Source organism: Myotis lucifugus, unplaced genomic scaffold (genome assembly GCF_000147115.1).
Source record: "Myotis lucifugus unplaced genomic scaffold, Myoluc2.0 scaffold_15, whole genome shotgun sequence".
Lineage (NCBI taxonomy): Eukaryota > Metazoa > Chordata > Mammalia > Chiroptera > Vespertilionidae > Myotis > Myotis lucifugus.
In genome coordinates, this window is record NW_005871063.1 from 9822114 (window position 1) to 9846476 (window position 24363).

The 24363-nt window shown below is 37.7% G+C and overlaps 1 protein-coding gene across 1 annotated transcript in view; it reads right to left on the reverse strand.

Annotated features, from left to right (window-relative positions):
• Positions 1 to 24363, reverse strand: part of DGKB (diacylglycerol kinase beta) — a 508498-nt gene that overhangs the window by 24895 nt on the left and 459240 nt on the right. The window contains exons 25-26 of the mRNA XM_023750675.1: positions 989 to 1109; positions 13 to 73 (exon numbers count right to left, since the gene is read on the reverse strand). Coding sequence (XP_023606443.1) covers positions 13 to 73; positions 989 to 1109 — 182 coding nt within the window. The remainder of the gene's footprint in view (positions 1 to 12; positions 74 to 988; positions 1110 to 24363) is intronic.

Consider the following 24363-nt stretch of genomic DNA (forward strand, 5'->3'; position numbering starts at 1 on the left):
TACTCTACTCACCGTGCATGGGGTCTGCATCCATGGTTCCCCATCGATCTGCATTGGCAAAGACTTGCTAGTCCTGGAAGAAAATATTTCCTTTTAAGTATATCACTGAAATACCTTACCTAACAGACTACATATGTAAGACATAAGCTAATGAGACAGGAAATGCAAATATGGTAACAGCTGGGCTCTAAAGGTATCTAATTTAAAAGGTTCTTAAACTCTTGCTTATTAATGAATATCTTAAAGGTTCCTTGATAGGGATGTTGCGCTTTCTGGTAAATGTGGTGATATAAACAAAAACTCTGATGCAAAAAAAAAAATAGGGTATATATTTAATGGCAAAATCAGAATTTCTACAGCCAGAAGTTCCTTGTTTTCATTGCAAACCTGGAATAAAAGTGTTTGTCATCTCAGACTTTCCAGTATAGACACTTTCATGTAAAGAACACCACTTATTTCTGGGCCGTAATCCATGCTTTTACCTTAGTATCCAATACACCTTTTTATAGGTAAAAATTTTGGGGAAAAAAGTTTATTGACAAGGTTCAAATTTAATACATACATAAAATCTTATTAATTCACAATAATTAACTATTTAATTGTATAGAAAAATGGGTGCACTTTAGTCCATGAAAGAATTTACATTAACAATGCTTCAATAGTGTTTTCATTGGGTGATTTGCCCAGCAGATACCTCGATGCTTCGGTAAACTAAACTGAGCTTCAGTACACTAAACTGAGCGCAACCCAGGTTGGAGGGGATAAAATGTGTATGTTAGAATTGTATCCATGGTCTCAATAAAAGATTATTGAATCCAAATGAACCTGATAAGTAATAGCTAAGCAATTTTCATTATGTTGAAATATATCAGTATTAATCATTGATAACTTGAGTTACAAATAAGACAAATGTCGTTATCAGAGTCCTGCGTACTTTTAATTAGTTTGTAGTGATGCCAGGTCAACCCCCATTTTCAATTAGAACTACCTGATGACCACAGAGGAGCACTGCGCCAGCCGCCGCCCAGCACTCTTCAGTCCTGTGTATATTTGCCCCATCTCCATGGCTCCTTCCAAGCCAACCACCTCCAGCAGCTGATCACTCAGATCTGAAAGGAAACAGAAGCCCTGTAAGTTACAGTGCACAGGCATGTGTGTACAATGTAATGACATTAGCTATGGAGTTGGAAAATAAAAGCTACTTCACAAAGAAAGCTTCCCTGTCTTGGGTACTGTCAGTAATGAAAAGATGGCCTATTTAAGACATTCTCAGTTTAACTAAACCTTGAGGTGCTGTGGGAAAGATTTGCTGTCAGCTTATTCTAAAACAAAATGGGAAGAAGGGATCGCGAGCCAAATAATGCCAAAAATATACCAGTCGTTTTTAACATCAACAAACTTAATGTTATTCCACATGTATATGTGGAACATTATACATCCCCACATCAGACATTTGGCAGCAAACACACATTTCAGCACTATAAATAAAGTATGAGGATATGCTGTCAAATATGATTTTGTTAACTTACTCCAACAAAAGACCTAAGAGATCATGCAATTACAGTTCTCATTTTAGACAAAAGAAGTCTGAGTCTCTAAATCACTGAGAGACTTGTCCAGAGTCATAGGTAACTCTGTGCAGAAGTTCAAGAAACAACATTAATTTCTTGTAATGCTTTCCTGATAATAGGGATATGCTGCAGAAGTAGACTAGATAATTAGCACAGTGCAATCATTTTGTTTAACAGAAGACAGCAGAGAGAGTCCAATGGTAATAGGCATTGCTTGTTGAGTGTTTACAAAGTGCCTGCCACTGGACTAATCTCTTTCTATAGATCATCTCATTTATTCTGCCTGAAAACCACTTTAAGGCAAATATCCTCATTTTTAGACAGAGAAACTGAAAATTAGAGAACTAATTTATTCATATCCACATACCCAGGAAGTGACAAAGCCAAAGTTTAAAACCAACTACATTTTGTTGCATAACCACTATGTTATATTTGACAAATCAGCCATATCAAAAAGACTTTAAAAATTACAGAAATGTTTCTTACATAGGAAGAGAGGTTTTTTCATACATAGGAAGAGAGGTTGGGAGGGACTTTAAAAATATGTATATTTTTATTGTTTTCAGAGAGGAAGGGAGAGGGAGAGAGAGATAGAAACATCAATGATGAGAGAGAATCATTGATTGCCTGCCTCCTACATGCCCTCAACTGGGGATCGAGCCCACAGCCAGGGCATGTGCCCTGACCAGGAATCGAACTTCCTGGTTCATAGGTCCATGCTCAACCATTGAGCCACCCTGGCCAGGTGGGAGGCACTTTTTACTCAGCCAGAAAACAAAAGGTGCACTCACTTCAGTAGAATCCTGTAGAACTAGCTCTGACACATAACCTATCAGCTTTCCTATTGAGCAAAGAATGCTTGAACCTTTGATTTGGAGGTGAAACTCTAGGTGCATATATATGGTCCTTTTATTTTAATACTAGAGGCCCAGTGCACGAATTCGCAACCTGGGACTCCTTGGGGGATGTCGGAGAGCCAGTTTCAGCCTGATCCCCGCAGGCCAGGCTGACGGACCCCACTGGTGCACAAATCTGGGCATTGGGTTTCTAGTATGCATATAAGATCTTTGGTTAATCTCTTCACACCCTCCCCCTTCCCTTTGAGATTCATTAGTCTGTTCCATGTTTCCATGCCTGTGCGTTGAGCATCTGCCCCCTGGTGGTCAGTCTGTGTTATAGCTACTGGCCGGTTGGCCTGTCGCTTAGGCTTTTATAGATATAGATTCTCATGAGTTTTCAAATGTAGATAGGTTAATATTGTTTTAGTAGCAGACAATGCTGGAGGTTGTGTCAGATTGGGAGGTATGATGATTATAAAAGGTAATCATGTAATAGCTGGTCATAGCTAAAGTTCTATTTGAAGAAAAAGAAGCAAATGTGTTTCATATGGACTCCATTTTGTATGGAAAACCTTTATTCTCTGCTAATAAATCAATTTGAGCATGCAGTTCAGAGATGTAGATGATACATTTTCAGTACAGTTCAAGTGTGTGGCAAATAACACTTTGAAATCCCCAAGTTTGTTAGGCTCATGATCACTGGCAAATTTAATAACCTTTGAAACAGGAAGTGTGACAAAGTATTTCTTAAGTGAACTGATAAAAAAAACTATATTTTCAAACTTTAAGCTATAGCTGCAGCATGCTTTTATTCTCTAAATAAAAACAACCTTCCAGCCACAAAATCAAATGTTAACAAGTCATAATAGTTTAGAGCATTCACCTTGCTGTTCTAAACCCTAGTTAGACTTATTTTTCATGAAACTTACTCTGTTTCTAGTTTAAATTTATGTCGCCAAGAACAGATGGACAAGGAATGGAAACATATTCTTTCAGCTGTAGCCTGCACTAAAATGTGGTTGGCTCTATCGCCTGGGTGTTATACACATTTCTTAGATATGTCAACCAGAAAACTACACTGTGGCAAGCACTAAAACCCCAGATGTGTGTCTGGGATATTTATAAAACAACCACTACCACAACAAGACTGAAGTTCATATTTAGTATTATACATTTTGCACTGCCTGGTTCGTAGACAGGTGAAACTTTATACCAATTTTTGTAATGATCTGGTTAATAGGAACTATGCTACAAGAATTGAAACACTTTCTCACAACAGAGTTAATCTGTGAGCCCTAACTTTTCCATGAATCACAGGGATTTTCTACACCCACACCATACTGCTACTGTCTACCACTCTCCTTCTCATTTTTCCCTTCTTTTAATTTGTCTTCGTTTTTCTCCCAGAAAAAAAAAATGCCCTGATACTCAATTTTACCATTAATCATCATTAATGAAGCTTTTTCTTATAGATTTAGATTGGGAGGGTATGATGATTATATAAGTTAATAATGTAATAGCTGGTCATAGCTAAAGTTCTATTTGAAGAGAAACAAGCAAATGTGTTTCATATGGACACTTTCAAATTTCATGTTCTTGCTAACACAAAAAACTGAGTAGAAATACTGGAAAATTTACAAACTCTGGTAAAGGTAAATTAATACATATTCCTTTTAATTAGGTGTACACAAAAATAAAAAAAATAAAAAAAAATAAAAAAAAAATTTGCTTCCATAACACACTCACATTATTTGATGCAATAGTCTGCAATGTCTGTGTACAACTGATGCCTCTTACACATTGTCTTTGAGATCAGGGTCCTGATTGATTTCAGATTAAGATAGTTTCTGTCTTATATAACCCTGAACTGTTCCTATATGTGGTAACATCTAAAAATATAAAAGACTTGTTGCTTCCCATTCTAGTTAAAATTTCTTTTAAGTGCAAGACCCCTTGGGATGTCATAACCAACCAGATGAACCTACTCAATTGGTTTGCTACCTGGCTATTGATTTCATACTTAACAGTAGGAGTAGCAAACTACAGCCTATGAATAAAATCTGGCTCAACACCTATTTCTATATGGCTTGTGAGCTAAAAATGGTTTTTACATGTTTACAAAGTGGAAAAAATTTTAAATATTAGTATTTTGTGACATCTGAGGATTACATCAAATTCCAAATTCAGTGTTCATAAGTTAGTTTTTATTGGAACACAGCTATACTCATTCACTTAGGTGTTGTCTATGTTTGCTTTCACACTACAATAGCAGAGTAGTTGCAACAAAGACCAAATGGCCCTGCAAAGCCTGAAACATTGATTACCTGGATCTTTAGAGAAAAATTGTCAAAGTCTGCTTAAGAGAAACATGAACTTTTCCAAGTCAATGAGGTTTTCACTTTAGTACTGCCACTACAACTATTAAGTGGCATTAAGGTGGCCCGGAAGTCCAAATTCCTCAGTGTATGTCTCTCGGCATAGAATAGCTGTTCTCAACCATGGAGTCTTCTCACCACACGAATGTGCCGTGAGGTTTCTCACTATCAGTTTGTTATTAATCACGAAATACCCAAGTTTCCATAAACTTTGTGACCAAAGAAATTAGAGCAGCTTCACATTTAATATTCAACTCAGCCATTGCATCCTGGTTAGCTCTCTTGAGTGTGAGAAGAAGTAGAGTCATAGGTAGGAAGGCAGAAGTTGCATCCAGACTGAACATCAAGGTGAGAGTTGCCTGCATCTGTGCGTTACCTACCAAATATTGAGAAATCCAACATCTTGATATCTGAAGTATTTGTCTACCTCACGGAAGACACTGCTTTTATTCAGGGAAAATAGTGCATTTCTGAAAGAGCTAACATGTCTTTCCCAATGGCTCCATAGGGGTAACAGAGGCAAGAGAATCTGCCAAATTTGATATTTTCATATTTAAAATATGAATGTCTAGAATAAGTGCTTCCGAAGGAAGAAAATTAAGGAAATAACCCAAGTTAGATCATATTAGAGCAAGAGTCTCAACACAGTATCAGTGACTCTGAATGCAGGAAAACACAATTTTTTAAAATATAGTTTTATTGATTTCAGAGAGGAAGGGAGAGGGAGGGAGAAACAGAAACATCAATGATGAGAGAGAATTATTGATTGGCTGCCTCCTGCCCGCACCACATTGAGGATTGAGCTCGCAACCTGGGCATGTGCCCTGACCAGTAATCTAACATTGACCTCCTGGTCCATAAGTCCATGCTCAACCACTGAGCCATGCTGCCAGGAAAACAAAATTTTATTCATACCAACATGTAATTGAAGATAAGCATTTCTTTCAAGTACAAATTTAGGGAAGAAACCATCATTGTAGTAAAAACACCCATGTTTTTCTCACTGACAGATATCACAGATATTTCCTTATCACAGCGATTTTCAACCTTTTTCATCTCATGGCACATATAAACTAATTAAACTAATTACTAAAATTCTGCAGCACGTAAAAATATATATTTGCTGATTTGACAAAAAATAGGTATTATTTATATTGATTTACGAAAAAAGAAAAATAGTAATTACCTACTTTTTTTTTTTTTTTTTTTGCTCCAAAGTGACTTTAAAAAAACAACACACAAACAAACTCAGGTGCCTATACTAGTATACAAGGATTTCTGGTACCAAGAATTAACCAATCAGACACAGCCTAATTATGTGACGTGACCAATAAGATGCAACTCTATTATATGACCTACATATTCATAGTTCAAGACAGGGCATCCACACAGAAAGGCTATTGTTGTGTTGGCTACTGTCATTTTATTCATTTGACAATCTAAAGGGAAAGAGTAAGTGCCCCTGACTAAAGAGTCAGGTATTGCATGCTTTGAAAGTTCTTGCTGTAGTTGTGGTAGTGTTTCCAAATGCAATTTTTACTAATTATTACTTTTAAACCTTAACACTTATTGATGCTCTGTTAATTTTTTTGCCTTACATTTCAGAAGTTTATTTTATCTTATTTTTGCAATTTGCAAATGGTCCTCTCAAGGCCACATGGACCACCAACATCTTTTTTAAAATTTTGTTTTATTGCTTAAAATATTACAAAGAGTAGTACATATGTCTCCTTTTTCCCCCCTTGACCTTCCCCCGGCCTCCCCTACCCCCCAGTGTCTTGTGTCCATTGGTTATGCTTATATGCATGCACACAAGTCCTTTCGTTGATCTCTTACCCGCCTCCCCCCCCCAACCCTCCCCGGCCTGTTAAATTTTTAAGTTAATTTATTAATAAAGAAGCTCAAATATTAATAAATCAAAATTTTAACAGCATTTCAATACAATTGGCTTTTTAACCAGTAAAACTGTTAGTCTGTGTATATTTTTATGAATTTTAAAATATTGCTCCCAGAAGTGTCTGTAGATTTTGCCAGATTTGCAAAAGAGGACTTTAGCACAAAAATGCTAAGAAACCCTACCTTAGAGTTGAATTTGCCTTTGACATTGTAAATCTTTCTTGAATGTTGTTCGTGCCGCATTACTTTGTATACACAGGTAATCGGAGATACGAATGTAAAAATCTGAAAGTCAGGCGTAAGGGATAGATTCAAGAGCACAGGAGCAGCACAGCTAATAAGCGGGTAGTATTTATTCAGAGCTTAATCTCATTGTTTTGACAGTTATGCCCTGTTAATATGTCTCATTATGTAATTGGTTCAGACTGCCATATGTGAGGGAACAGAAGAGGATGCTTTACAAACACAGCCCGACTGTGGGCTGAAGCATTTCAGCATTGCATGGAATAGAGTGTGCACTGAAGTGAGAGGGAGGGGGCAGGGCAGGACATGCTCCTTTGCGCCTGGTGTCCAGCAACATGCCACGACACTGTGGGAGGCCGTGTCCTGGAGTCCACTCTTTGACTCAGGGGGGACACTTTGTAATAACTATACATTGCTAATTACCTAGCAATTCATCTGGTGAGTTCTTAGTTGGTAGCGTGAGACCGAGCTAGCTATGGAGCTATACCTTCGAGTGTGGGTAGACTGTCTGCCTTCCAGTGCTGTTTCACTTATCTAGCGACCTTGGAAACAAGCTTAAGGATCTAGAATAAACTTGTAAGAAGCCAAGATATATATGAAACCCACCCACCAAAGTGAATGCTTCTAGGATTCTTCCTTAACATGTCCATTTATTGCCCTTGATTTAGAGGATTTACCACAAACATCAATAGCTGTTTTCCTGGACTTCCATAAACTAGAAAAGGGAGTGAGTGGAGAGAGCTAAAGCAAAATTTTATTAATATGGAATCTGTGTTTCACAGTACATGTATGCAAACATTAATACAGACTCTTAATACCTTAAGTAGCATATTATGCAATTATAGGTATCTCAAGAAAATGGGAAGGGTATATATATATATATATATATATATATATCTGATATATATATATATATATATATATATATATATATAGACTTACAGGCATTTTTTCATTTAAGGCTCATTACAATCATTTAAGCCTGGTATTAATCTCCTCTTTTTATTAATGAGGAGACTATGTTACTTATCCAAGTCTTCACATATAGTTGAAAATCTGGTTTTCCAACTAGGTATGCTTGACTCCAAATTCTGTGCAACTATATATATAGACAATAACAAGAACTAACCAATTAAATGTTATCAGTGATGAAAGAGAAAAGAACACTACAAAGCAATGTATATATAACACCTTGAAATGATAGCACTAATTATCCTACCACCAAATAGTTTCAGATGTCACCAAATTAAAATATAGTATAAAACTCTCTTTTACAATGTCTACTGGGATCATGTATGAATTATACTCTGAAGAATCTCTATAAGACGGCTATGAAAAGCAAAATACTTTTTGGAAAAATTTCCATCCCAAATGGTCTGGAACAAAAATGGATTAACTAGAGTTATTTGGAAAATGTAGCAGTGCGAAATATCCCACTTCCTGTTGAAATCTAAAAGATAAGGGGTTAAGGTACATACACAGAATATATATATATATCAGAATCACATGCCTGCCTTTAAAAATAACTTTTAAAGAATGGATTTGATCATCTCTTTTAAAGCCATCTGGTTTATGAAAACAACCAGCTAGTTCATTCTAAAAATTCTGAACTTCCCTAAATGAATCCAAAAAAACATAAAGACCAGAAATCACAGTATGGCATACTGTCAGCAACCTCCCTCATTGTGACCAACGTGATTCAGGGCCTTCAAGTCACTTTGTTACCGTGTGCTTGCAGAGTGAGCGTCACCCTGGGAACACACAGCCCCAGGAGCAGGAGCATTTCATTCGCAAGGCTCAGCGAGGACCAGCTAAAAGACCCCCGCAGCCACGACGGCTGCACCTGGCAGTGCGTGTGAAGGTAAATGCAAGCAGAGTTGACGAGCACAGGCTAGCAGTGAATCTGAACACTGCCACTTCTGGATGCTTGAGTCCGTTTGTTCTCGTTAGCTTTGTGGAGGGACTGAAGGCTGTGGCTTGTTTTCTGTGTGAATGAGCTATTAGTGTGTGTAGGGATGTTTTCACAAATCAAGCCATTCCTGTCCTCTTCCAAAAACCAAACTATTTCCCTGTCTCCTCATATCAGCACAGTTACTAAACAAAACAAGTGCTCAGGAACGATGGCCATGTCAGCAAATCCTGAATAGCTGCTGAAAGGGCACCCTGCACCCCAACACTGATGCCTGCTAAGAGGGTGAAGTGCCCATGGAGATCAGCTACCCTTATTCTTCAAAGAATTAAGTAGCTTCAACAATAAAATACAACAACGCCTAAATTAAACTAGGCAGTTTATTAGGGAGCAGTGCCATATTACTTTATGTATGACTATGTAGTCTTTACATTCAATTTTCAGAAACACTGTGACAATCAGTTTAAAATACAGTATAAAACTATATTTTGTTATATAATGACACATTTTACTGTCCCCTTATTTTGGTTTCAATGAAATATGAAACACACTTGTGAAAAAACAATAACATTGTTTTTGGTAATGGATTTAAACTCATGGTAATGGATTTAAACCCACTTATAAACATAATGCTAAAAATTAAAGGCCAACATAATGATAAAGAATAGTGATTTACACTAAAAATTTCCTTGTATAACAGATCTGGTTTTTATATCCCGTTTGTCCCGGTAACATAAATATTGTGTTCCTAGCAAGAGATGGAGCAATTCTACATTGGGGTTACTGTGCTTGCTCAGACCTCTTGCATAAAAGCACACTGCTGGTGGGAAGTCAGTCTCTCTCTCCCGGCAGTATGTCTTCAGAAAAGAGGCTACATGACTAAATCGAGTTAAATTCCCAGTAACCTTCATTTAGAACTTTTTGGTATCAGTAAAATCTAGAGTTATATCCCGAAACCTGGTGTCTTGCCAGAGAACCCTTGAAAACCTGCTGAGTTCAAGGCTTTTGCACAGCAGGAATGCTAACTTCCGGTTAGGACAGTGTGTGGGTTTAAGGAGTTTGCCGTAACGAAGGACTGAGGACCCCCATGAACAGAAAACAGGACACGAGAACAGAACTGAGACAGGAATGACTATTGTCTCAAGCACCAAGGACACAATACCATTATTGCTTCATCGTTAAAAGATGAGCGGTTTGTGAATGAATCATCAATGCCTCTAGGAAAAAATTATTCAAGTTGGAGAAGACTCTGCTTAATGTGTTTTTCCATTTTTTTTTCAGCTAATAATACATTGTAGACAGATGGACCGTCATACCTAATAGGCTAATGCTAACAAGTTAGTACAGCTTAATATACACCTGGATGCTTCTATTTTGCGTGTCCCCTGCCTTTTTTGCCTTTCTTTTGCGGTAAGATAATTTTATTTTATGACTTTATGGCCACAGAAAAAGAATTATATTACATTTTGGATTACTAAATTGAATTAATGTTGACATAAGTAGTTTTATTTGGATGGGATTTTAAATTAATCCCATTTGTAAATACTTATAAGAAATACAATATCCTTTGTCATGCCAATTACAAAGTTAGCAGACAAACCCATTCAACACATGAAATCACTTAGAGGAGAGAACTTGCAACCTACGGCTGTAGAGGAGATTTTCAGTATCTATTCACCTCATGATGCTTATTAATCATGTACTGACAAGTTTCCAAAGAGCCTGGATTTTTTTTTAAATAAAGAATAAGCCCTTGTATATAGACATGTTGAGGGATTCAGATAAGCACAAAAGGTCTCTGTGAAAGTTTTCCTTTACATTTTAAAAAGCATGTCATTTTATCTTTATAAAAGAACTGCCCTGATATTAATCCAGCTTTTAGAAAATACAGAAACATTCATGAATGACAGTAATGTGAAAAGTAGGAATGGGACATTCAAAGCGCCTTCGTCCCTAACAAGCCTGGTGAACACGTGAAGTTCAATGCAAACTTTCAGATTTCCAACACCGAGAAGCCAAGCATTTATCTTCCCTTTCAAGAAGTTGCTTTGGGGGTTGGGGGAGCCAAAACCTCTTTTATAGCACAAACTTTGCTAATATAGCTCATTCTTCTCCTACCTCCTCTTAGAAGAGATGTATCCTTTTCAAAGCTAGTTTATAATACTTCCACATTGATACTCTTGGTACAAAGAAAAATTATTCTATTTAGCCGTATTCTTTTAAAATTTATTTGTTTAAAAGGGCTTCACTGTATTGGTCTTGTAGCCCTTCATACAACAGAACAAAAGCAGTTCTATGAAAGAAGTCTAAACTTGGACAAACCGTAAAAAAAAAAAAAAGCAAAGTTCCTCTCTGTTTTTATCAAATTTGATTGCTGCAGCTGTTCCCAGTTTCTGTATTTTAAAAATAGCCTTATTCAGTGCCTTGTTGGCTAAAGGCCAGAGTGCCATTAGAACATGCTGTACGGAAAACCTCTATTCAGTTACAGATACAGAAATATACTTAAGATCAGTGGGGGTCATCTGCAGCAAACAGTTGTAAAGGAAAATAGAATTTTAATGTGTTTGGACCGATCGCCACTTTTACCAGACAGTTTAAAGTTCCTGTGCAGAGCCTTCTTATTAACTTTTCTCTCTTAGGTGAAAATGCAGAATGGCTATCAATTTCTTTGGAAAAATATTGTTAGAAAGGTTTGTTTCTCCAATAGCAGTGGTTTAACGGAGATAACACATTTCAAAGAATACCTACCAGTGGTTTCTGTTAGACAAGTTCACAGGTATACATCCATCCACTGAGCAAATGAAATCACATATTCTCTCTGATATAGGACACCTAACTAAGGTCATCAGATGTGAAATAGACCAATGTGCCCAAGGAAAATGAGTTGAAGGACTCATTTTGGTCCCTATATAGACTTTGAAATGTCCAACTCAGCTATACAACTGCTATTTGAGAAACACTGATAAATTCATACCTTTGGACTTGACATGTGTGGGTATAGGTCAAATAATTAAATTTTTCTAGTACAGTCTCAGAGTTGTACTCGACATCAGTTCTTTCCTTTTTCCTTGACACAGGGTTATAATGAGCATTTGGGACTAAACAGATTTATAAAGAAATGCTAATTTGAGTTGCAAGTTGAAAAAAAGCCTGTTTTGCATGGATCATCAATAAAAAGAAAAGGAATCTGAAGCCAGGAAATGCGAACAGTGAGAAAGAATCAGAAAGCAGGGGCCTAGGGAAACCCTAGGTGAGAAGAGTTTGGCTTTATGGACACTTGCATTGTTGTTAAGAAGTGAAGCATCTGAGATTCTACCTTTCTTGAAAGCTAACAAGGCAGCCTCCACAGTTTTGGGGAGGTTGGCAGAAGACATGAATCTCTGGAGTCGGAGATCCGAGATTTTATTACCCACAGCATTTATGTCAGTCCGACAAACCCCAGTTTCCATAGGGTGAAGCAAAGGGCATTTCTACCATGGAATTCAAGGGGACTAGTAGGTCAGGACTCTGTAGGCTTCTTGAGACAGGATTGGGCTCCTTGTGAAGCTAAAGATAGAAATAAGACCCCGATAGGTCTTCTTTCCACAAGGAAATGGGATGAAGAGATGTCCAGGTGTCCTAGGCCCAAGGTGTAGTAGAACCGAAAGTTCAGTGGGACTGAATTGGTAAGAGAAACAAAACTGCACTAGAACCAGGGCTGGTGGCAGCACACTGCAAGGAGGTTTCTTTTTTAACAATTAGGCTGTTAAATTAATACAATTAGTTTACTAGGTTATTACTTAATGGTTTTGGAAATAATAGTGAAAATCTCCTCTCTCTCTCTCTCTCTCTCTCTCTCTCTCTCTCTCTCTCTCTCTCTCCCCCTTCCTCTTTTCTAAACATATCCTCTGGTGAGGATTAAGAAAAAGTGATGTAATATAATTAGTGCTACAATAGACATCTATTCAAAATATATATTGCCAAAAATGGAAAGTGTTTAATTCTATGAATGATAGTTGAGGGGTGGGGACTTGGGGTGGGAAGAATTTAGGGAAAGTCTTTCTGTAACTGATGATATTGAAGGCAAATTAGGTAATGAGGACTCAGTCATAAAGGGCCTTTTAAACCTTGCTTAGGAGTTTGGATTTTCCCTGTAGTTGACAAGATGGGGCAGGGAGGTTGTGGTGGGAGAGGCAGTTAAGATTTCTAAGCTTAAGTAGAGAAGTGATTAGATTGCATTTTAAAAAGAACATTTATCGAGTCGTGTGGAAGATGGATTGTAAGGAAATGAGTTTAGGAGGAGGGTGATCAATTAGAGAGGCACAGAAATAATCTAGTGAGAAATGACAAGGAGTTAAAGTAATGCGGTGACCATGTGCATAAAAGGAAGAGTTGTTTAAGAGGTAGAACTGATGGGATCATGACCTGGGGGGTGGGGAGTGTTAGAAGGCACAATGATGCCCAGGGTCAGACTTGGGAAAAAGCTGATGGCAATGCCACCAAGATAAGGAAAATAGAGGGAAAAACAAGTGAAGAGGCAGAGAACATGGGGAATTTGGTGTAGGATATACTGATATGTGCTCATTTACAGAGCATGTTGAAAGTCCACATAGTGAATAACTTGGAGAAACCTTACCTATGGATACGAATATTACTTTCAAATTAATGTACAATGTTTGTGGGTAAGAAACTTATGTCATGTTGCTTTGATGTTTGTTGTTTTGTTTTTAGATTCCCAAATGCACTACCTGGCACAGAACAGATAATCAATAAGTATATGTTGAATTAGTAATAATGCACTATATTAAGTACACTTGAAATATTCCTGAGAGCCTTATATAATTGTCTCAGAAAGACAGACTCACCTTTGAATTTGTTTTACAATGAGTAATAGCTGGAGGGGGGGGACTCATTATTTCAGAGGAAACTTCTTGAAGTGACAAAGGTATTCCTTTCATTGTAAGCATCGGCCCTTGCCAGGTTTGCTCAGTGGTTAGAAGGTTGGCCCTTGGACTGAAGGGTCACAGGTTTGATTCCAGTCAAGGGCATAGTCCTTGGTTGCAGGCTTGATACCCGGCCATGGTCCCGTCATAGTCAGGGTGCATGTGGGAGGCAACCAATCAATGTGTCTCTCTCACATGGATGTTCCTTTCTCTCTGTCTCCTCCCATCCCTTCTACTTTCTCTAAAAATCAATGAGGAAAAATATATTTGTGTGAGGACTAACAACAACAAAGTAAACATTAATAGATTATCTTTTATATAAGAATTATCCTATATAATAAAGAGCTAATATGCTAATTAGACTGAACAGCAGAACGACCATCCAGACGACCTTCCAGACGAAGCTGGGGCTGCGAGGGGCTGTGAAGGCCGAGCCCCTTGCACGAATTTCGTGCATCAGGCCTCTAGTTTTTTATATTTTTCTGGCACTACTTACTCGTAGTACTTACAAACTATGCTTAATCCATTGTTAGATGGCTTTTTTTAAAAACTTGCATCTCAAAGCATTCTTTCCTGATACAATTTTACAGATGGGGATAAGAAGTCAGACAAGATAAATTTTGTGTCCACAGTTATACAGCGAGTGTCTAGAACAGCCGTGGGCAAACTACGGCCCGCGGGCCGGATCCTGCCCGTTTGAAATGAATAAAACTAAAAAAAAAAAAAAGACCGTACCCTTTTATGTAATGATGTTTACTTTGAATTTATATTAGTTCACACAAACACTCCATCCATGCTTTTGTTCCTAATACAATTTTACAGATGGGGATAAGAAGTCAGACAAGATAAATTTTGTGTCCACAGTTATACAGCGAGTGTCTAGAGCTTTATTCTCACAATAGCACCATTCCTCCCTGCATTGCAAGGACACTGATGGAAAGATTCGTAGATAATTGTCATTAAACAATAATATCTCACCAAGGTGGTTTTCAAAGGCAAATGCTGTTGTTTAGTCATTTTGTTTGTTGGAAACTCCTTTGTCATAATTAATTCTGCTCAATCTCATAATAATTTAAGAATACTGATAACTTCATTGTTTTTACTGAGTGATCTAAAGATTGAAATCAATTCACCACATTCATTTATATCTTTTAAATAGTTTGAAGTATGTAGCAATATAATATAGCTGTCTGCTAAGTGCTTTGTTTTCAAATGTTTCCAAAGGTGATTAAAATCTGATAGCATTTTTAAAATTTAAAAGTTTTTTCTTTAAATCAGAAATAGTCAGGTGCTCTGTGTCATTGTAAAATGCTAATTGTATCATAACATTGTTAGTTCTTAGAAGTATTTTATGAATTTTAAATCCTATTAAATGATGATTTACTTTTTCCAGATAAGTCACCATGCAAGAGGCACTTACTTATTACACATGTTTTTCAGCATATGTTGCAAGTTTATTTTAATGCTGAAGAGGCATATTATGATCAAAGCCGAATTCTGCCCAATTTAAACTGTTCCAAGCTATTTTCATACATTCACTCATGTAATACTGTAAGATTTACATTAAAATGAACACTCCTCTACAATTAAGTGATTCAGTCAACATTAAAAAAAAGGTGCAAATGTGTGCACCATGAAAAAAAAATCAACAGATGTGCGAATAATCTCTGCGTGGGGGCCAGTATCAGAAAGAATAGTAGCCAGGGAGGGGAAAATCAACTTTTATTCTTCCTATACGCTAACGTCTTTCTGTACCCATGTTAAAGAAAATATACAAGACAATCATAAGATTTTCCCTGGTGATGATAATGGATTAGCCAATAATAAATTAGAGTAAGAAACAAAAAAGTAAACTATAAAATCAACAAAAGCCCTTAGATATGGATGGATATATATCTTGATTTTGCCTCATTCTTGTACTTCTCTATTTGAATAATGAATATATTCCAAGGGCAGCAAATTTTCACCCATGTTTATAGAAGGTTTCTATTTACAAGCCAGAATATTTAGCATAAAAGCACTGACATGGAAGTTAGTCAACTAGGATCCAACAATGACAGGAAAAGCGTCTTTTCCTCATGGTCCCTGAGCCTGCAGGCCAGAGCATGGCGTGGCACAGGTTGTATGTGTAACATGTAACTCTTGGGTCACTATTCACATCTAAGTGAAGCGAATGGCGTCTCCTCAAATTTTACACAGCACATACTGTACAATCATATACATGGGGGCCTAGAAAACACTACTAGGTTTATTTAGTTGAAAAACATGAGATCTAAATGCTTCATACACCATCATTTCAATTCCTATGAGGCATATATTATGACTATGGTGGTAGGCCAAAGAAAAACTTAATGTATTAATGGGCAATCTGAAATCTATACTAATAAAAGGGTAATATGCTATTTAGATGGGGAGACCTTCCGGACAAAGCCATGGTGGTGAGGCCAAGGCAGAGGAAGTTAGGGGTGATCAGGCTGGCAGGGGAGGGTAGTTGGGGGCAATCAGGCTGGCAGGGGGAAATTAGGGGTGATCAGGCCAGTGGGGGGGGGCACTTGGGGGCAAGCAGACCAGCGGGGGGAACTTCGGGGAGAGCAGGCCAGCAGGGGTGCACTTGGGGGCAAGCCGGCTGGTGGGGGGTGGCAGTTGTGGGAGATCAGGCTGGCAGGGGGGCAGTTAGTGGTGATCAGGCCAGAAGGGGGGCAGTTGGGGGCAATCAGGCTGGTAGGCAGAGTGGTTAGGGGCAATCAGGCAGGCAGGCAGGTGAGTGGTTAGGAGCCAGCGGTCATGAATTGTGAGAGGGATCAGGCCTAAACTGGCAGTCAGACATCCCCCGAGGGGCCCAGATTGGAGAGGGTACAGGCCAGGCTGAGGGACACCCCCCGATGCATGAATTTCATGCACCAGGCCACCAGTATTTAGATAATCGGTAACTTCTGATAAAATAACACTAACAACAGGCATTTCAGTGTCGTTCCTATTCCCTCCTTCCCAGGGATCAGCAGGATATTTATGCTCCTGTCATTTTACCTGAGCTTCCCTGTGCCATCACATGAGTGGGGAAATGGTGCTCATTGACATGCATACTTCTAAATAGGAGGAAAATGAGTTAATGTCATTGTACTTAAATATTAACCATTAATGTTTTTTAAATAATGAACATTTCTAAAAGTTGTTGACATATATTAAGCCACATACTTTAAAATGAGGACAGTACTTTGTTTAGAAAAGCCAACATGCTCTGCGATAGTAGATGGAATTTTAACATGTGGACACTTGTATACTGTGGTCTAATATATGCATTCATGTTAAACTCTGAGATGACCCAAAGCTTTAGTTGTTTTGATATAGTCTATGCCTTCTATACATTTCTATAAGTATCCTTGGTGAACCCAACCTTCTAAGTGTGTTTATATATGTGTCTATCTAGATAAATATGAGTGAGAAAATGATTAGCCTAAGCTCTCTGGTTAAGTCACTGACCATCCTTCAATCCATTACATGAGATCACTGCTCCCTCCCTCCTCTTTAAATTGAGAAATAGAAAACTTCTGAGAAAACATAGGGTTTATGATTTGGTGAGGAGTTCATATTACCAACATTATCTCACAAAAAATCTTCATCAGCTCTTTGCCCATGAGAACTAAAAGATTCAAGTTCTTAGTCAACTGGCTGAAAAGAAGTTAGAATGTTTGGGAACACTGTGAAACAGCCAAGACTCCTATTGTAACAACACAACAATAATTATTTTCCACATAAGAAAGAATATTGAATGCAGGGTCATGGGTATGGGATTGAAACATGTGCTCAAGTGGATTAACTCAAGGAGAGAAAAAAGTATTACTATGAATATTTTCTGTTCTTTATCTCAGTTATATTCATGCAATTCTTTAAAATAAGGGGATATGTTTTTATTTAGAGAAACTTGAAGCATTTGAATAAGCTGTGTGTGTGTGTGTGTGTGTGTGTGCATGTGGTGTGTACCAGCCAAATCAATAGGTGTTCAAAAATATTTTTATCTCCTGTTAATCAACTTTATTCTGCCTCCATGTTCCCAATAATCCAGCTTATCAGCAAATTAGATCTCAGCTATGTTACAGGCTGACTTCCTTTCTAAAGATTGTATAAGACCCAGGAAAATTTGAAAACAGCCTCTCATTCTTAGTGTGTCATTGCTACTATTATTCTTGTTATATAAGTTTGCATTCTGATACTCTGCACTTGTGGGAATGAGGAAACTTGTCAAGATTTGTCCTGTGGCCTGGCCAATGTGGCTCAGTGGTTGAGCATCAACCTATGAAGCAGGAGGTCATGGTTCAATTCCAGGTCAGGGCACATGCTGGGGTTGCATGCTCAATCTCCACTGGGGAGCGTGCAGGAAGCAGCCAATCAATGATAATCTCTCATCATTGATGTTTCTATGTCTTTCTCTGAAATCAATAAAAATATATTTTAAAATAAGATTTGCCCTGGGGCTGCTACCAGATCTTCTTCCATCTGAGGGTCTTACCAACAGGACTCTTCCACGGAGACAGTTGTGGTTGTCCGCTGTTCTGGGAACCCAGCCATAGCAGACCTTTCCCCTGCCACCCCAGCAGAAACTCTTCTTTTTCTGACCTGACCCCTATATAAGCTTCACTTTCTTTGGAACATCTCATATCATCACTCCAGAGAGCAAAAGTCACAAATTGTTGGCCAGAGGGCTGAATCTGGTCCACAGAACAATTTGGCTCACACCATATTTTATTATAGAGATACAGACAGATCGATGGATGGATAAATGTAAGCAAGAACATCTATAGACTTTGAATAGATCATTTCTGATATGTAATACTAACCAGGTGACAATTTACTAATGCACATGTTCAAAAGAAAAAATAATGTATCCTAACTATAAGCTCTCAAGTTCTTAAAGAGTTCCTGTTACTGAGATAAATCAGAAAGACGTGTCCTCAGAGAAATTCCCGTCTAATAAAGAGAGGAGGTGGTGTGTGGAATCAACAGAGGCCAATATTAACTCACCAACTGAAAAAAGGGGGTAGCAGTTATAACTGGGGTCAATAAAAGGTGCTAGGTCATTTGTAGGAAGGGAAATTAAACCAACTTTATGGAAAATTTTCTCAGAGTATGTCATGTGTCAGCAACAACCTGAGGAATCTGTCTCAGCCAGGTGAACAGGCAACCATGGTGGTTTCAAGCAGAGAAACAGTATGTGCAAAGGCACAACAATAAAATGGGATAAATCCTGATGCTTACACTGACTTAGGAGTTGTTCGAAATGGCTGTAGTATGGATTTTCAGTGGGTAAGGAAAGGGCAGAGTAGGCTCAAAAAAAGTAATCAAGTGCATGAATATATAATTTTATAAAACATGAAAGAGTTTAGACTTACCTGAAGGGCTGTTTCCCCTCCCCCCACCATTGGAATCTTTTATTGTGGACAACATAATCAGATTTTTGGTGTTGAGAAATCACATGACCCTTATGAAATCTAGTTTCTTTATCTATAAAGCAGAAATAATGTAACATTTCGCTTTTTTTCTTTGGAGTATTGTGAAGATCAAATAATAAATAGATATTAAAGTTAAGCAAACTCTAAGACATAAGGAAACTTTATATTGGATAAAATTCATTTAATGTTTCAACTACTCTTATAGGTGAGTGATCAGGATCTCTGACAAGTAAATCAATTTTATTATATAAGGCAATAGTAGCAAAATACAACATATATCAGTTACTAGCAAATATTCAATGAAGAGAAAGATAAATATGATATAGAAAACAAGTGTTAGTGTAAAAATATGAAATGGAGGCTATAGGTGTCGAAAATAACTTTCAGTTAACCTTTTTTAAAAAATTGTATTATTTATCTTTTTGGGTGTTAAAGACACATGTCATGTTTTCTTGCGGCCCAGTACGTTTGAAGCCGCCTTCCTATGTTTCAGGAATATCAATTCTGCCTTTAGCAGAAGGCAGCACTCACTCCTCCTGTCCGCCTTGGGGTCAGCATGTGATCTATCAGAATATGGTCCATCAGTGTGTGACCTATCAGAGGGTGATCCACCAGCATGTGACTAGGCTTCACCAATCAGGTGCACCAATGTGAGACTTCAGTTTGGAGACTTCAGCTTGAAAAAGAAGGTGACAGACAGACAATTCTTGCCAGGACAGCATGAAGACATTCTATTCTCTAGAGATGTAGTGTCAGGGGTTCTAGGGGTAGCATCCTGTGTCCAGTTTCCCTACAGTAGGTTCTATACTCATGCACAGAAGCAATGGCAGTCAAGTTGCCTGTGGGAAAGTCAGGTGATGGACTTTGCATGACTCCTGCCTTCATAGATTTAAAGCCTGATTCTTTATCCTTTGGAGAGACGCTAAGGCTACTAATATCATTAAACAAACTACTTTTTTTCTTATACCATGAGGCTGGATCCTGTTGTTTGCAACTAAAATTTCTGACTGATACATGTGTCAAAGTAAAACTATGCTTTTTATCCTGAGAGGGCAACTTTTTAGTTCCATTCTTTACTGTACTTGGGAAGTAGGGCATGAAAACAGTGACAGTGAGAGAGTAAATGTAGAACAAAAGAGGAGAAATAAATGGCTCCAATACTATATCCTCAAAGAAAAGTAAAATAGACTTTTAAAAATTAACAACCCCAAAACATAAATATGACTTAACATAATCGATCCTTAAGTTTTGTTTGTAAATTTCTGTTTTACTCCACGATACTCTCAGCAAACTTTTGTTGCAATAAAATATACAGGCTTATGATAGGAGTCTGGGTCCAGATAGTTGCTCCTTAAGTTATCAATTGTGTGACCTTGAAAAAATAATCTTTGTGAGCACCTGTCTCTTCCTCTATACAATGAAATACAAATGCCTAGTGAGAGAATATATTCAACACATCATAGCACTTAGCACAGGGCAGGAACTCAATAGTTGCTGCTAATATAATAAACAGTAAAAACTTTCTGCCTGGTTGGTGTGGTGTGGGGGTTGAGCATGGACCCATGAACCAGGAGGTCACAGTTAGACTACTAGTCAGGGCACATGTCCAGGTTGCGGGCTTGATCCCCAGTAGGGGACGTGCAGGAGGCAGCCATTCAATGATTTTCTCATATTATTGATGTTTCTATCCTTCTTCCCCTCTCCTTTCCTGTCTCTGAAATCAATAAAAAACAGAAAACAAAACAAAACAAAGAAGCATTCTGTTGAATTAGAAATAGAAAGTATTCTAAGAATGAGAAGTGGAATAGTGGGTACCAATATGCTGGATTCTTGAGCTGTGGCAGGAGTGCAGTATTAGAAGTCCTTAAAAACTCAAAAGAACAAAGACTAGTCTAGGATAAAATATATTCTATTTAATCCTCACATTTGAAGTAGGAGGCAGGAAGGGTTAATGAGGGTTCAAGTTCTACTTCAATAGCTCCCATCCATTTTTCTGGATGCCAGCAATTGTACATGTTCTCCCTCTCTCTTTCTTCAAAGTTATGGACTAATGTTTCTTCGTGTCTGTGTATATACCTATACTTGTGTTTGTTTATTTATTGAGTAACAGAGTCAAAAATGAAAATAGTTGCATTAATTTTAGGTTATTTAAAGAAACTGCCTTTTCTTGGCTTCTTTATTTTTCTGTGTTCTTGCTTTATGTCTTTACTTTCAGAATATAGGAGTACATACTAGGTAGCCTCTGCAGTTAGCTTTCCTCTCTAACTATTCACTGAACACACTGCTAGTGTTTGTTCAGCCCTATCCTGGTGCTGGAAGAGTTGTCAGAAATCAACAAAAGGACATTCACAGCCTCCTGGATATTTCTTCGCTTATCCTCTTTGCTTGTTCATTCTTCCTTTTGGATTCTATTCTTCCCCTAATTAGCTGGCTTCGTGGTAGTCTCTAATTCTACACAATGAATTACTAAATTTCTGGAGTAATATTGATATAATGGCACACACTGTTTCTCTTTTCTCTATGGGATGCATGTATAAATCTCCAACAGAATACAATTGTGGCTATCTGCAGAGTGGGGAATACGCAGGGCATTGAGTTTAAACCTGGGAAACTCTTACTACTGATGAGAAAAAAGAACTTTACAAACCATCACCACTCATCAATTTTTAAAATGTAGCTCATGTTTAAACATTTATTTGTTTCAAATGAATAATGAAAGGCAGTTCTATCTCCCCCAAACCAAAATTAAGTAGCACTGAAATTCCTTTTCATAGAGAGATGTATTTCAAAATTAGTATTTGGAAAGATACAGGCACTGCTTGCAACTATAAAAACAAGATGGAAACATTTTGATGCCCTTTCCCCACTTCAGTAGGACAGCCACTACACAAGGCTATTCTCTAGAGTAATGATCTTGCCTCCCTCCCAAGGCTTTTTCATCCCAGATGCAGGAGGTCATACCCAGTCTACAGCTGCACAGAGCTCCACTCCTATTAATTTAAAATGGGGTTTCAGAGGTTCACACACAGAGAAATCTGCTCCTTAAGAGGTAAGCTCTACCCAAATCCTATTTGGAGAATATAGCTTTGCGAAAAATAATCTACTTATATAACCCATCTTCTTCACTAATAAAAAAAATAAAGAAAAGCTCAGAACAGAAGTTAATAAAATATATTTTGCTCAACATAGTTCAGGTTATCTCCATGTATCAGGAACAGTATTTTTTAAATCTGGTATTGTTATTTTTATCATCATCATCATCATTTTGTTAAGCTATCTGGCAGACACAAAAGGTTATTCACCCTGTAGCTGTGTCGTTTTTTAGAAAAATGTTGAGCATTCATTGAAGAGAATGAAAGAAATCTGGTTGAAGATGCAGGTGCACTAATAAATGGGTGATCTTTGGATTACAGTATTTATGTGTACGATGGCAAAGCTAAACAGAAACCTAAATGTTATACAGACGAAGTGGTACAACAAGAACATCTGTGTTGGGGGGATTGAACTGGCATGGCTAACACCTCCAGTGCCAGGTGCAAAGGAAATTTCAATACAGCTTGAGTAATCTTGACTGCTAGCATCTGCCTGCATCAGATTATCTCCTATGTTGCTAGTCCACCACTATCCATTAGAATATTTATATGATACATCTGGTGATGCAATGGCCAAACAAGAGACAGCAATGCCTCCATTACTGGGGGCAAATGCCTGACTCTTTTACTCAATACAAAGGCAAATAGGAATTCTTTTCAAGCCCAGGGCAGCCAGCCAACTCTATGAGACCGAGTAGCAGAAAGCACTCTAGCAAGATGGCTGCTTTGTCCTTTCCAATTAGATCCATACCCATGTGCATAATCTGGAGAAGGCGAACTCTTCAGTTTAAATTCTTTCTATAAATTTCATTGCCAGGAAAATCACTAATTTTTAATGTGTGTCAAGAATCGTCACAGAGTTCCAATGTGAATTGGCTTGATCCAAAGTCTCAACATACATCTGATTTTCAGAATCAATCAGTGCAGTAGGTGAGGATGGTGGAGATCTCCATCCTAATTCTACGCAATGAATTACTAAATTACTGGACTAATATTGATATAATTAATATATTTAATCCTCACATTTGAAGTAGGGGGCAGGAAGGGTTACTCTCCATAACATGAAGCTTCACAGATCACTTCCCTTTCTTCTCATCTCCCTTGCCCTCCACAAATGACAATGCCACCCAGTGCAGAGAAACTAGAAGTCACCCACTTCAACATCCCACCATCTGGGAAGCTACGCAAACCAGCACCAGTCCTTTTCCCTTGCTTCTGCTTCCTGGTACAATAGATCGAAGGGCTCTTTATCTTTATAAAGCAAGCCCATCTCCTCCTGCTTTATTAGTATAGCCTCACATTTTCTTGAGGTTTCATGCCCTCTTCCTCTCCATTGGATCCTTGCCATCCAAATTTCATTAATAAAAAAATAAAGATTTTTTTTTATTAAAGAGAATCAGGATTCTCTCCGTAAAAGAAAGCCTCGACAGATGCTGTGTTCTCTTACAATGGACACCTTCACCATTGTCCTCTTTCAACAAAACATCTTTTGTTCATCTCTGATACCATTGTCAGTCCAACAGAACTGGAAATAGCTTCCTAACGGTCATTCCACATCTACTCAGGCTCTCTCAAATGCAGATCTGATCACATCCTTCCCTGTTTAAACACACGCAGTATTTCTGATTATCCCTGGGAGAAAACACCAAATCCTTCACAGGATCTACATGGCTGCATTATCTCGTCCCTGCTCACCTCTCCATCTCTATCTGTTGCTGTTCTTTTCTTCATTCCCTACAGTAAACATAGCCTTTCACTTTTTTAACTATGTCATACTCTTCTTTTAGGGATGTTCATTCATTTATTCAAATTCCATGTATCATTTCAAATTCTTGTTTTCAAAGAAATTCATTATGATTTAATGTTTTGAAAACAATTTTTGAAAAACCCATATGTTTTGATTGTACATTTCAACACAAATAAAAGGAAAAGTATAGCAAGAAAATATATGGCAATGTTACATGGCAGTTATGGGATGCATACATATTTCTCATTACAGTTACTTTAATTTTCCATATTTTCCCCTTTTCTGCAACAAACATTTTATGTTTTTAGTTAGAATTGTTTTT